This window comes from Magnolia sinica, chromosome 2 (assembly GCF_029962835.1).
Source record: "Magnolia sinica isolate HGM2019 chromosome 2, MsV1, whole genome shotgun sequence".
NCBI lineage: Eukaryota > Viridiplantae > Streptophyta > Magnoliopsida > Magnoliales > Magnoliaceae > Magnolia > Magnolia sinica.
Genome location: NC_080574.1, coordinates 75490400 through 75504457, shown reverse-complemented (window position 1 = coordinate 75504457; position 14058 = coordinate 75490400). Strand labels below are relative to the sequence as shown.

Here is a 14058-nt window from a genome sequence, read left to right as displayed (position 1 = left end):
GCATGCAGCGTATAGCGTAAGCATTCGACCTCTATAGCATGTAGTGTAAGCTACACGATAGTTAATATCTCGTAGGGATTTTTACAAAATAGTACCTGATTCATACGGTAAATATATCCCAGTACCTTTTTAAATTAAGTTTTCACTAAGCCACCTCATTATCAAATTATTGTAAAAGGGGTAGCTTCCGTTAGTTTTCCACAACTTCAGTCAGTTTAAAGTATATTTTTTTTCTTTAAATGACAAAAAAGCCCACTCATTAATGAGGTTGTTAAGAAGAATTAGAAAGTTACCCAGATGTCAATACCGATAATGAGGTGTTATTATCAAAAAATTACTTCTAAAAAATCCAAGAGTTTTCTTTGATGTTGATTGCATAGGGACGTGGCTACTGGTGGGTGCCCTGTGGCCCCATCATGATATATGTGTTTTATCCACGCCGTCCATCCATTTTTCCATATCATTGTAGTGCATGAACCCTAAATGAGGTAGATCCAAATCTCAGGTGGAACACACCATAGGAAATAGTGGTGATTGAACGCCCACCATTAAAAACATCCTAGGCCCACCATAATGTTTATTTTCCATCCGATCTATTGATTAGGTCACAAAAACATGGATGAATGGAAAACACAAATATAAGCTTCATGCAAAACTTTCATGGCCCCCCAAGAAATTTTTAATGGTGGGCGTTCAATCACCACTATTTCTTATGGTGCGGTCCACCTAAGATTTGGATTGGCCTCTTTTTTGTTATGATACCATAAGATGATCTAAAAAATGGATGGATGGTGTGGATAAAACACATACATCATGGTGGGACCCACAGTATTGTAAGCAATCCGCTAGATGGACCAAAAATGAAGCAAATCCAACTCTTAGGTGGACCACACCACTGGAAGCGGTGCTGGTTGAACGCCTACCATTAAAAACTTCCTAGGGCCCATCATAATGCCCACAATAATGTTTATTTGCCATCTAACCTATTGGTAAGGACACACAGACCTGGATGAATGGAAAAAACAAATATCCGCTTGATCCAAAACATTTGTAGCCCACAAGTTTTTAACATTGGGCATTCAATGACCATTGTTTCCAATGGTGTAGTCCACCTGAGATTTGGATCTGCCTCATTTTTGGGCTCATGCCCTAACAGGAGTTGGAGAAATAAATGGATGTTGTGGATTAAACACATGCATCATGGTTGGGCTCACAAATCACTGACCAATAGCAAGACAACTAGTCGGCTGAGAGAGACAGAGAGGCGGAAAAGAGAAAACGGATGTGGATTGGCTACTGACCCTGCCTTTAGCAAGTCGCTACTAGTCAGTGCTCTGTAGGCCCCACCATGATGTATATACTTAATCTGTGCCATACATCCATTTCTCTAGCTCGTTTTAGGGCATGAACCCAAAATTTGGGTAGATTCAAATCTCAAGTAGACCACACCGCAGGAAACAGCGGTGATTGAATGTCCATTGTTAAAAGCTTCTCATGGGATACAAATGTTTTGGATCAAGCAGATATTTGCTTTTTTCCCTTCATCTAGATATGTGTCCTTCTCAACAGGTTGGATGGCAAATAAACATTATGGTGGGCCCTACGAAGCTTTTAATGGTGAGCGTTCAATCAGCATCGTTTCCAGTGTAGTCCACTTCAAATTTGGATCTACTTCGTTTTTTGGATCATACCCTAAAATGAACCGATAAAACAGATGGACAGCGTAGATATATAATACATATATCAAAATGGGCCCCACAATTAGGGCCGCACCATGTTGGGTGAGGCCAGGGCACACCTAATCCGGAAAGCCTTTAACTCACCGAAGCAAAGCCTTTAACCTCAATGAGGATTACATACAGTGCAACGGGCCCCACCATGATGTATGTGTTTTATCCACGTCGCCCATCAATTTTTCTGGATCATCTTATGGCATGAGCCCAAAAATGAGGTAAATCCAAATCTCAGATAGACCACACCATAAGAAACAGTGGTGTTTGAATGCCTTAGATGAAGCTGAGATTTGTGTTTTCCCTTCATCTAGGTCTGTGTGATCTAATCAACAGGTTGGATGGAAAATAAACATTATGATGGTCATTACGGTGGGCACTAAAAAGTTTTTAATAGTGGGCGTTCAATCACCGTTGTTTCTTATGATGTGGTCCACTTGAGATTTGGATCTGCCTCATTTTTGGGCTCATGCCCTAAAATGATCTGGAGAATTAGATGGTCGGCATGGATAAAACACAACATCATGGTGGAGCCCGCATAGGACTGACTGATAGCCACGTCCCTATGCAATCTCCGTCAAAGAAAACTCATGATTTTTTTCCAGTTTTAGTTTTTTTTTAATTTATTTTACAATAACACCTCGTTAAGGGCCTGTTTGGTACGTGGGCTCAGATGGGATTGGGTGAGATGGAATTGCATTTGGTCCCGTGCAAATTCAATCCGACGTTTGGAGAGGACAAGAAAAGTTAGGATTAGGTGGGATGGAGTTGCATTTGGTCCCATGCGGGATTTCCGGTGGATTTTAAAATCCACTACACATGTGGGCCCAACTATTTTTAATGGCGAGCATTCATGAACACTATTTCTTGTGGTGTGGTCCACTTGAGATTTGGATCTGCTTAATTTTTAGGACCATGGCCTAAAACGAGTTGTAAAAACTGATGGACGGCGTAGATATACAACACATACATCAAGGTGGGCCCCACGATCAAGGCAATATCCACTAACATGTTAACAAGGTAACACCCTGTCAACCACCAATCTTGACGGACTTGGATGGGGGTAGCATAGAACACAGCACTAAGGTAGGTGCCGTGTTGACGTGGCAAAGTTAAGTGGGCCCTACCATGATATGTGAGTTAAATCCACATAGTCCATCCATTTTGTCAGATCATTTAGGGCATGAGCCCAAAAATGAGACAAATCCAAAGCTTAAGTGGACCACACTACCAAAAATAGTGGGGATTGGAAACTGGGGCCATAAAACTTTTAGATCAAGTTGATATTTGTGTTTTCCCTTCATCGAGGTCTGTGTGACCTTATGAATAGGTCGGATGGAAAATAAACATCATGGTGGACCCTAGGAAGATTTCAATGATGGATGTCATCATCCCCATTACTTTCTGTGGTGTGGTCCACTTGAGTTTTGGATCTGCCTCATTTTTTGGGTCATGCCCTATGATGATTAGGAAAATTAGATGGACGGTGTGGATATAACAAATACATCATAGTGGAGCCCATAGGACTTCGTCATGTCAACATGGAGTCGGTTACAGAATCAAATCACATATAGAAGGGTCAAGGTTGTCATTTTTAGAAGAAAAAAAAAAAAACCCAAAGCCACTTACCGCATTCCAGCCGCATCACTTACCACTTTCGGCACATACACCACCCCTAAATTAATTCTGTGATTAATTTTAATTAAGGACTATTTTTAAGTGTGTTAAACAAACACCCAAAATAACATATTAAGTGGTCGAAATCTGTTTTTAAGATTTCAGTGACACATTAACAGGTAAATAAACAACCCCTCATGAAAAACTAACGGAAGATACCCCTTTGACAATAACTTGATTAATGAGGTAGCTTAATGAAAACTTCATTTAAAAAGGTACCGAGATGTAAATACCATATAAATGAGGTACTATTTTGTAAAAATTCCAATTTTTAATTAAAACAATTAAAAAAATGATAAATAATCAATATATATAGCAAAAAAAAAAAAAAGAAAATAGGCTGCATACAAAGGTCAATAGCTGGTCCACACAATACAAAACAGTGGGCCACACAATTTGGATGCCATGTCACACACAAAATAAAGTAGGCTGCACATAACAAATGCTTGTGAAACAAGCTTATTCTACAACAAAACATAGAACCAACATTCTAAAGAGGGAAAAAATGAAAAAGAAACAAAAACAAAAACAAAATGGCATCCCAAAGAGAAAATAACTGACAAAATATATCTAAATCAATCATTTAATTAATCAAAATAAAATAAAAATGATTAATTGAGGTCGGTGTTTTAAATAGCGTGTAGCATATAGCGTGGCGTTTGACACTATAGCGTGCAGCATAAGCTACATAGCGTGTAACGTAAGCTACACAATTTTTAACATTTTTTTATTTAAATTAACAGAAAATATGATAAAATTTACAAAATGCATAATTTTTATGAGTTCTTGACTATGAATCTAGACCATCAACCACTTATTTCCATGAAAATCTCTCTCTCTCTCTCTCTCTCTCTCTCTCTCTCTCTCTCTCTCTCTCTAGACATCTCTAAGTATGACTTTTTATTATTATTGAAACATCACAAATTCATTATATAGACCACAATTTGGATGGTCCGAAATGATCTAAGTGCTCTACCTATGCTGTGGACCACAGTTTGGATGGTCCGAATTTATTTAATGTAGTCATAGGTATAAGTCATCACCATTTTAAAATAGGTGTTAAACTAACATAGAAAAAACACTTAAAAATGAGATTTTAGGTAGCTTACGCTATCCACGCTACACACTACGCTATGCTACATGTAGCTTACGCTACATACCCTGTAGCTTACGCTACACGACAACGCTACTGAAAACACTAATTGAGGTTAAGAGTTAGAAATGTACCTTTATTTCTCTTCAAAATCAAGAAAAAATAAAAAATCTCAAGCTCCACAAAAGTACAGACATGAAATGAGAAAATTCTTACTTCTCCTTTGTTTGGGGTCCACTACCACTCTACCGGTGAAATTCTAGCCACGCAATCCTCTCACAGGTTTGATCAAATCCTTGAATTCTTTTATATTTCTTAATGGAAGTTGGGTTTGGTCATGCGAGCAAGAGGTCAACAGCTTGGGTGGGCCCCACCGTGATGTTTATATGAAATCCATATGATCACCAAGTGTGTCACATCATGTTAGGCCTAGGGCTTAAAAATAAGCCCCATGCGTGATTCAGGTGGACCACACAATTGTAAAAACTATACAAGACAATGCTCACCCTGCACATTGTTTCCCTTTATGTAGCCCACCTAAATCACGAATAGGTCCGATTTTTTAGCCCAAGGCCTAAATTTTGGTTTGAAATCTAATGGTTGGGGTGGATTTCATATAATTAGCATGGTAGGCCCTGTAAAAATCAAGGGTGGAAGTCTCTCTCCCAGCTATCTCCTCTGGTGTGTCCCACCTGAAATCACAGGTCAACCTGATTTTTATTTTTTTTATCCTAAACCTAAAGTGGGATTATACATCTAATGGTCCGAGTGGATTTCCCATATACATTATGGTGGGCCCCTTCAAAAATCAATGGTGAGAGATATTTGTCAATGGTTGCTAAATTTCCATGGTAGGTTGGAAAAAGAGAAGGTCGTACGTCTAGCTAGTTCAACCACAAATTACAGTCCATCCAAAAGATACCTTCCACCGTTTCATATGTGTGCAACATCCAACCCGTCCAATAGGCTAGAATCGCCATGATTTTTTTCATGCAAAAATCAGTCACATCTACTCATTTACTGGACCTCGCTTGTATTTTGCTATTTATCAATGGTTAAAATTGTTTTCCATGATCTAGCCAACCAAATGATTAGATGGGGCTGATTTTTCATTAGGTGATCCTTATTGTGGAGCCAACCTATTGAAAGGGAGGGATGTTGATTCTATTGATAGGTTGGAAGTTATCCAATGGGTGGACCATAACTCTTGGTCCAACAAACTTGACACATTCCCTTAAAAAAACAAAAAAAAAAAAAAAAAAAAAAAACCACATTTGTGAAGGCTAACCCTTGCTTTTCGATGGGGCCCACCTACATGTGCACGAGAGATCCACGTTGACAATTAGACGTGTAATTCCTCCAAGGATAAAAATTAGGCTAACATCACAACAAAGGAATCATTTGAGAGAAAGACATTCAACTTTGATTTTGATAGGGCCTACCGTAACGATTATATGAAATCCACTCCAACCATTAGATTCCAAACCAAAATTAAAATCAGACCTATCTGTGATTCAGATGGGCTACACCAAGGGAAATAGTGTTGAGGGCGAACATTGTCCTGTACACTATTTCCAATCTTGTGGTCCACTTGGATGGCTGGATCACGAATGGAGCTGATTTTTGGGCCCTGGGCCTAACATGGGGTGACACACATGGTGGTCGGAGTGGATATCATATAAATATCATGGTGGTGCTCACCGAAGCCACCCAACCCTCGCTAACTCTGTCGAACTCCAACTTCCATTAAGATAATCTAACAGAAGGTACTCATATGATAATTACTTGAATTAATGGGGCAGCTTATTGAGGTACCGAGTTATAAATACCAAATTAATGAGGTAGGTTGAGTGGATTGGGAGAATGAAGCAAACGACTTTGTTTCTTCTTTTTTTTTTATTGTGTGTGTGTTTGTGTGTGTGTGTGTGTGTGTAGGGGGGGGGGGGGAATTTTGTTACCTCGTCCAATCCTTTGCTGAACTAATAGGCCAATCATCTTAACCTTTCATAATTCAAAAATTATTTTTGCCGAAGTACTTCTCAATATCATACTTAGGATTGGCAGCCATTGATACTCACTTTCAGATTCAAGCCTGCGCCCTAACATTAACTCTGATACCACTTGTTGGGGGACCACGAAAGCACATAGAGATGAATCAAGTGAAGTATTCCAATCGCACCAATCAAGCATAAACACAAACACTTCGATTTTTACGAGGAAAACCCCTTTTAGGAAAAAAACTAAGGCACAAAGCGACAGATAATCACTATGAAAGCAAAAATTACAAGAGTTTAGAGAATACCCGATCCGAACAACCTCGAATCACCCCAAGCTACACCCTTGAAACCCTAGGAACGATTTGGAAAGCTCTGAGATACACCCCAATCCCGATTACACCCCTATATATAGCCTTAGGAAGAATCACAATCGAAATCGGAAACAAATCCCGCAAATACACAACTTTGCGTAACTCTGCGATACGTTCAATGGGACTTCGATGTCATTAACAGACCGTCAATGGCATTAAACCCACTTTGATGGCATCAAAATAACACCAAAATAGTCCAGAGACAAAACATGGAAAATTGGATTTTCTCAATTGCACTTGGATGGGTCTCGATGGCATCGAACAGGTACCCAAATAGTCTAGTAACCAGCTGAAGAAATTTTGAAATTCTCGATGGGATCAAGCAGCTATTCAATGGCATCGAACAGTCTGTCGATGGCATCGACAGGCCCTATTTTTAATTGACTTAAGACATCAAAAACAACAGTTTTAGGGTCACCTAGGTACTTGGTTCACTTAGCTTGTTGAATCGAGTTGGGGGAAGTGCATTTCGGTAATTTTAGAGAAGAAGAAGAAGAAGGAAGAGGAGGTGGCGACAACAACGGCTCTGAAGATGATGGGTCTCACCGTGGATGATGGATGACTGAAATACCTTCTAGATTAAAGGATCCTAATCCAAAATCTTGAGATGGGTCTCACCATCGACATCCAAAAACCTTTTAGAAATGGAGGTTCCTAAAATTAATTTTTTATGAAAAAAATCTTGACTTGCCTAGTTGACTCGGGACTCGCCAAATTGATTTAAGTAGTGTCTAAGCGACTCATGAGCCTAGTCCTACTTTCAAAACTACGGTCAACGAATCGAAGTGGCAGTGTGGCACAATGGAGGCAATGTAGGGCTAAGGTCGTTGTGTGCAATAATTGTTATTGTAGGAAATGACCTCATAAACATGGTATTAAAAAATTGTTACGAAATGACTACCTCGATCGTATTGTAACTCACAACCGTATTGGCCACCCATATTACATGAACAAGGATAAATTAATCTTATTATAAACGATATGGGTAGTATCAGCCAATATTGCCAATATGGACCATATCAATGTCGTCATGGAGCCAACAAAGGCAAATATGGTCATTAAAGGCCCCCTTCCTTTTTTCTTTATCTTTTATTTTTTTTAATTTTTCTCTCATTTTTCCACTTCTTCATTTTAACCATGAAACAAACATAAAAATTCATTTTAGACTAGATACAGGCCTATTTTGGTGATTAAAAACACAAGATTTGAATGGGATTTGATGAAACGAAGTGTAACGGACCATTTTGAGAAATTTTGAAAGAGGAGGTAAACCATCACTTTTTTCATTTTTTTTCATCTTGTTTTTATTGCATTTCAAATTTTGATGCAATGGGCCTGATACACCAAATCATGATTGATTTTGTGATCGATTGGGGCCTATTTGATTGACAAAGAAATTCAAGCTGACATACAAGTATACAACATTCATACCAATGAATGGTCTAATGCACCATTGAATTCATGTTAAAAAAAAAAAAAACACATACACACAGAAAGAAAAAGACAAATTCTATTGCTTTGCATTTTTTTCCTACTTTAGCAATAACTTTTCAAAAAATTTTAGGTGAAAAAAGTTTCATCAAACATGGGCCCATATCATCTGATAGAGTCCTCGACACGCACATACGGGGTGGACATATATTTAGAGGAAAAAAAAAGGACAACAAAAAGTTGAAGGACAAAACAATAGGAACAGAATACTCACTGGAAATGTAGGATTGTGGTAATCATCCCTAAATACAGTATCAAGATTGCGATATAGTCTATGCTCAGGAGTATCGTAGCGCCCATCACAGAGATCAAGACCTCCAATAAAAGCAGTAATCTTTCGGTTATTTCCAGAAGCTTGTGTATCAACAAGTACACATTTCTGATGGTGGGTAAAGAGTGTTCCTACAACCTGAATGCAGCGATTAACAAAAACAATATCATCAGGTAAGCTTTATATTTTAAAAGATATTTAGCAAGGAAAAAATTCCCATATGCAACTTAAGCTACGACCAAAGAAGCATTTTTTCATACTAGTCTCTCAACAAATTATTAACTGCAATGCAAGATAGGATTAAATTGATTAAACTGTGTGATGCAGGACAATTAACCACTTGCTCTAAAAGCTCGAACTGACAAAGCATAGCGAATTAATCCCTTTATCTCATAGCCCAGGCCCCACATCTCATGGGTTAAGACCTTAGCCGAACCCCCTCGTGGGCCCCAAATCACATGGATACCGCCTCACACGAGCCACACGCCTCATACAGGTGGCGCCCGCCTTACATGGTCCGCCCACCCCGAGTGTGCCCCTACATCCCACAGACAACCTCACTCGAGCCCGGTGTGAAAATGCCCCTGCATTACTGTGGTACTGCAAAAAACTTGCAGTGATATGTTAACCAGATCATGGGAAAGAGTGGTGCATGATTTACTTCCAGGCCAAGTGGAAGACATTTGGCTATTGTGAAGCGTTGCAGGCATTGTAATATGGGGGAGGGTTATTTATATGAGATTACACATTGACGGGGAGGAAGGTTTGTACAGTAAGTTAGAAGCTTTCAGTTTGTAAAAGCAGGACCCATCATTCAGTGACCCAAATGGTTTGTATGATGGATATCACAGCAGATGACAGATGCATCAAACTTCGCAGACTGAAAGATTCTAGCAATGGAACATTTAGCCCTTTCTTGACTGAATGTGAACCACTGCTGGTTTTTTTTTAACCTTTTCTTTTCTTTCTTAACCATCTATTTCTTGGCAGGTTATTGAAGAGACTTGCAACTTCTCCAATATGGGGGACTTTTTCTGGTTCTTGAGCTGTCCATGGTGAGGTCCATCCTATCAACAGTTTGAATGACCAACCATGGGCCTCATGTGAACATATGGAATGCCCAAATAGTACTGTACCCCAAATAGCACTGTACAAATATTCGTTCTGAACATTGCACAATATCTCTATTTATATCCATGCGTTTATTCATGATCATGACATCCATGTGGATTTATTTAAATGTAAGATTTATCTGCATATTAAGCCATGCTGATTGCATGGTTCATTTCTTATCCGTGTAGAATAAATAATGATAATAAATCATTGTACCATTCACCAATTGCAGCAACACAATAAAAAATTGGCACAGAATTCAAACTAGGCCAAAACCACAATGACCAATGAGTATAGATTCTCAAGCATTTCTAGGTTTCCAAAATAATGAAAACAAAAACATTGTATTAGTCACCGAATTGTGGTACCACAATAAAAATAAAATAAAAAATGGCACAGAAATAAAATAGCCCAAAAACACCATGAACAATTGAGTACAGGTTCTCAAGCATTTCTAGGTTCCAGATATATTGAAACGAGCACAGCTCAATTCTCCAACAAGATATAATAATCAGCCACCAAGAATCGACATACATAACTATATCAATCCCTAACACTAGTTTCAACACCCAGAATCTCTACAACTTACACACAAAACTAACCATAAAAAGGAAAAAACCTAAAATCCCAATTTCACCAATAAAACTGAACTCCAGAAAAAATTTGAAGCTTGAAAGCCATGAACCGTCAAATTTGATGAAAATAACTTATCAAAAACATGGGTCTGCTCAAATAAATATTGATAGACAACTGTTGCATGATATTCACACACCCGAGTGCGATGATCTGACAACATGGTTGGCATTGTATATTTGCATCAGCTTCCTAGCTTAGTCTAAGACATTTAGAACTCACTATGCACTACATTAGGTCATATTGTCATGGAATATCAACAAGTGTGTGACACCGTTCATCAGTAGAACATGAAACCAAAAATCTCAAAGAGATTTGTGACCTTTGTCCATTAGAACATGATACCAAAAATCTCAATGAGACTCAAACACCTATCGAATAAGATTTCTTTTCCAATTAAATAAATTTGCAGGAAGAAAGTGAGAGAAAAAAAAAAAAAAAAGAAGGATCTAAATAAGCTAAGAAATAAAAGGTTGTTTTACTAATCGCATCTATTAGATACTCATTTGTCCCCAAGTCTAGTGAAGTAACAAACAGAACCATTTTAGATGCAAGATATTACTTCAAACAACTTTCATATAATACAGACTGCATATCTACTGTATTAAGCACATAATTTGAAAACCCAAAAAATTGTCTCAATTCAATGTTTGGCAAGATCATTCTACTTGAAGACTCTACTCAATATTCAATAATTACAATTCATAATACTAGGTGTACGAATAGATCTCAAAAATAGTTAAAACTGTGTATGAGTAATATAAAATAGACATGTTGTCATCAAATTGTTGGTTGTGCTCTGGTTTAGAGCTTTACTTCATGTGGCTGAGGTTGTGGGTTTGATTCCCACCTCCCTGTAATCTTATTATTAATAATAACACTGAACTCAATGAGTTGTTTCAAGTTGACTTGAGTCTTCCTGAGTTGTGATCAAATCAGACCAAGAACTGAGTTGCAACTTGCGAGAGGCTCGGTGAGGTTTGGTGGAAACCTTACCAAGTTGAGTTGACTCAGCTGTGTTTCGAGCTGAGTAAGTGAGTTTTGGAACTATGATTAAGCAGACCCAATGAATGTATAATAACAAGGGCACTAGGGAAATATAAAAGAAAAAACTTCAGGCATGAACACCTACCGATTGCTTGACGATGCTAAGCTTACTGCTGCCATAACGAGGGGATAATACACACATAACTGATGAATGCTTGAAAAACTTCCGCGTTTCTTCATCATGGGTTTGCATCACTCCTCCCTGCATCCAGTACCATGTCACATTAGCTCTACTCTTTTAGCATCAAAGAAAACCCATTAGCAGAGGATGGGAATAGACAGGACCAAAGGCCCAGACAAACTGAAATAAATTCATGGAAACCCATTTCAGCTACAAAATGTCTCTATAAAATCACCCGTTTGACATTAGGGCTGGCAACAAAGGCAAAGTTTTTCTTAGGCTTCTCAGCAGTTCAAAATTCAGGCCCAACTCAAATCTGCCCCACCTATTGCCACCCCCTACTCAATACCTGTCTACATAAGCATACATTTGAATGTTAGATGGAGCAGAAAGATGTTTTACCAACACGAATCAATGTCCATTACATTTCAGGTCCTAGATGAAACGCAATGGATCTTGATTTGTGTAAAAAAAAAAAATACACGATAAACCATTCCTATATAATGCAGCTTCATTTTTTGCCTCGCTGCAGCAAAAGCACGGTAGAACAGATAACCACCTGTTACACCAGAATATATCTTTTGCATGCAGTTTGGAGTACACCCAAATCCCGCCTTAATAAATTCAAATCCAGGGAAGAATTGAATTCAAATTTTGTTTAACTCAATACAATAGTCCATCGCAATTATCTACATTTACCTGCACAATTATAATTCAAAATGCAAGAATATTCTTTCACGCCCATTTTTGATGGACTCGAACTGAGGGGCATAACTAACACTTTCTTCCCATAGAAAATGCGCCTTTTTTCCAATTTCAAATTACAGAAATGTGGGCCACCCAAAACTTCTTTTTTTTTTTTTTGGTTCTTTTCCTTTTCAAGTTCTCATGATTTGGGGTTAGTCAAAAATACAATTTTTCTTTCCAAATTCTAGTTAGAAAAAAGCACTGATCCATCCAAATCAAATTGAGGCAGACATCCAAGCACACCCTTAACTTCTTACCGTAGTGACAAAGAACTTGCTGTGGGAAGTTTTGTCATCCCAAACCAACAAGCACACCCGAACTCCCTCCTGTGACTTGTACTTTAGCAATTCCCCAAGCGTGAGATTCCCACAATTCTCACCCGTCCGCCATTCCCTCTTCGACTCTCTAACCAGCCTCACCTTGTGATAGATGGACCACCCCACAATGTAAATCAGATGGTGTGCTCCCAATATCGCATCGCAGATATCCTCCCAACACTTCTCATGCTGAAACACCTTCCCGTTCTCCAATTCAATGGTCGGAAGATTATCTTCCTCTCGGACATGCGCGTCCTGATAAAGCGTCACCTTCCCTCCCTTCCGCAGTGGGAAGTACGTACCCGGGATCCCCTTCTGTTCAGGGTCCCCCGCGATGCCCCGTTTGTACAGGGGATTTTCATCGAATGGCTTGAATTGCATAGAGAGGTTCAGAGCTGAGCCGGGTTTGGGTGGGCTTCCACTCGGACCAATGATGTCGAACCACCCCTCGATCCTCTCCCCTGTCCGGACCAGCTCAGCGGAGATCAAAACAATGCCGATCAGCTGCGCGCCAAAGATGTCATTGTCCTTCACGTGGAACTCGATGCAGCTGACAGGGTGGGCCACGGCGATGTCGAAGTGCTCGTTCCAGATGGGGTCCTGGGAGTTAGAGCAGACACGGGTGCAGGCCACGGTAGCCCCGGCGAGGCAGACCTTGACGTAGGGATCGCTGGTGATGATCTTGTGGTGGTGCTGCTGCTGCTTTGGCTCCTTGGAGCGGAACGCAGTGTCGATGGCGGCACGGCAGGGGGTGAAGCAGCGGCGTAGGCGCTCAGAGAGCATGTCCATGTTGGGAAGGCTCCGGGCCTTAATAATCACAACGTCGAGATCGCCGTGGAGGAAGATGGACGCATCTGAGCCACTGGATTCCTGTGGCGGTGGGTTTTCCATGGTAGGAGACAAGAATGTGATGGATTTTGTCACAAGAGAGGAGAGATTTTATAGAGAGAGATAGAGAGATTGCTTTGGGAGTAGGGAATTTTGGAGCGTTTGCTTGCAGATTGAGTTCTCTCTCAACATCCCCTGCATGAGATTCTGAGACTCTGCTTTGGAAAGAGAATTTTTCAAATTGCTTTTTTAATAACCGATACTCTTTTAAAGCGCCGTTTGGCTGTTGAAAGAGCAATTGGGAAATTGGGATGGGGAGTTACTTGATACTCTGACACAGCGAAGTGGTTGATATGCATGCACTTTTTGTAGACATTCCTGCAATTGAACTGTTCAGATCGTGGGACCCAGTGTAGATACATCATTGTCCCAAATCTGATTGGTTGAAGAATCTTAGCCTCTGACTCCACATTGGCTTGGCTATTTTCATCTCGACCGTCCAATAAATATCCACCAATTGACTAGTTAGGTGACCAAATTAGTTTTAACTTTCAGTCTATGATCCATCCAGGAGTGGGAATCACCATTTGGACTAGTTAATTTGACGTACGTCATGTCATGT

The 14058-nt window shown here is 39.5% G+C and overlaps 1 protein-coding gene across 3 annotated transcripts in view; it reads right to left on the bottom strand.

The window, feature by feature from the left end:
* LOC131237201 (phospholipase D delta-like) overlaps nt 1-13744 on the bottom strand; it is an 89963-nt gene extending 76219 nt beyond the window's left edge. The window contains exons 1-3 of one of the 3 annotated variants that reach the window (XM_058234875.1): nt 12549-13743; nt 11509-11625; nt 8574-8768 (exon numbers count right to left, since the gene is read on the bottom strand). In XM_058234875.1, coding sequence (XP_058090858.1) covers nt 8574-8768; nt 11509-11625; nt 12549-13499 — 1263 coding nt within the window. In that variant the 5' untranslated portion in view covers nt 13500-13743. Of the gene's footprint in view, nt 1-8573; nt 8769-11508; nt 11626-12548 lie in introns of all 3 variants that reach the window. The other 2 variants (XM_058234873.1, XM_058234874.1) reach the window with 2 other exon arrangements.
* Between the last annotated feature and the right edge of the window lie 314 nt (nt 13745-14058).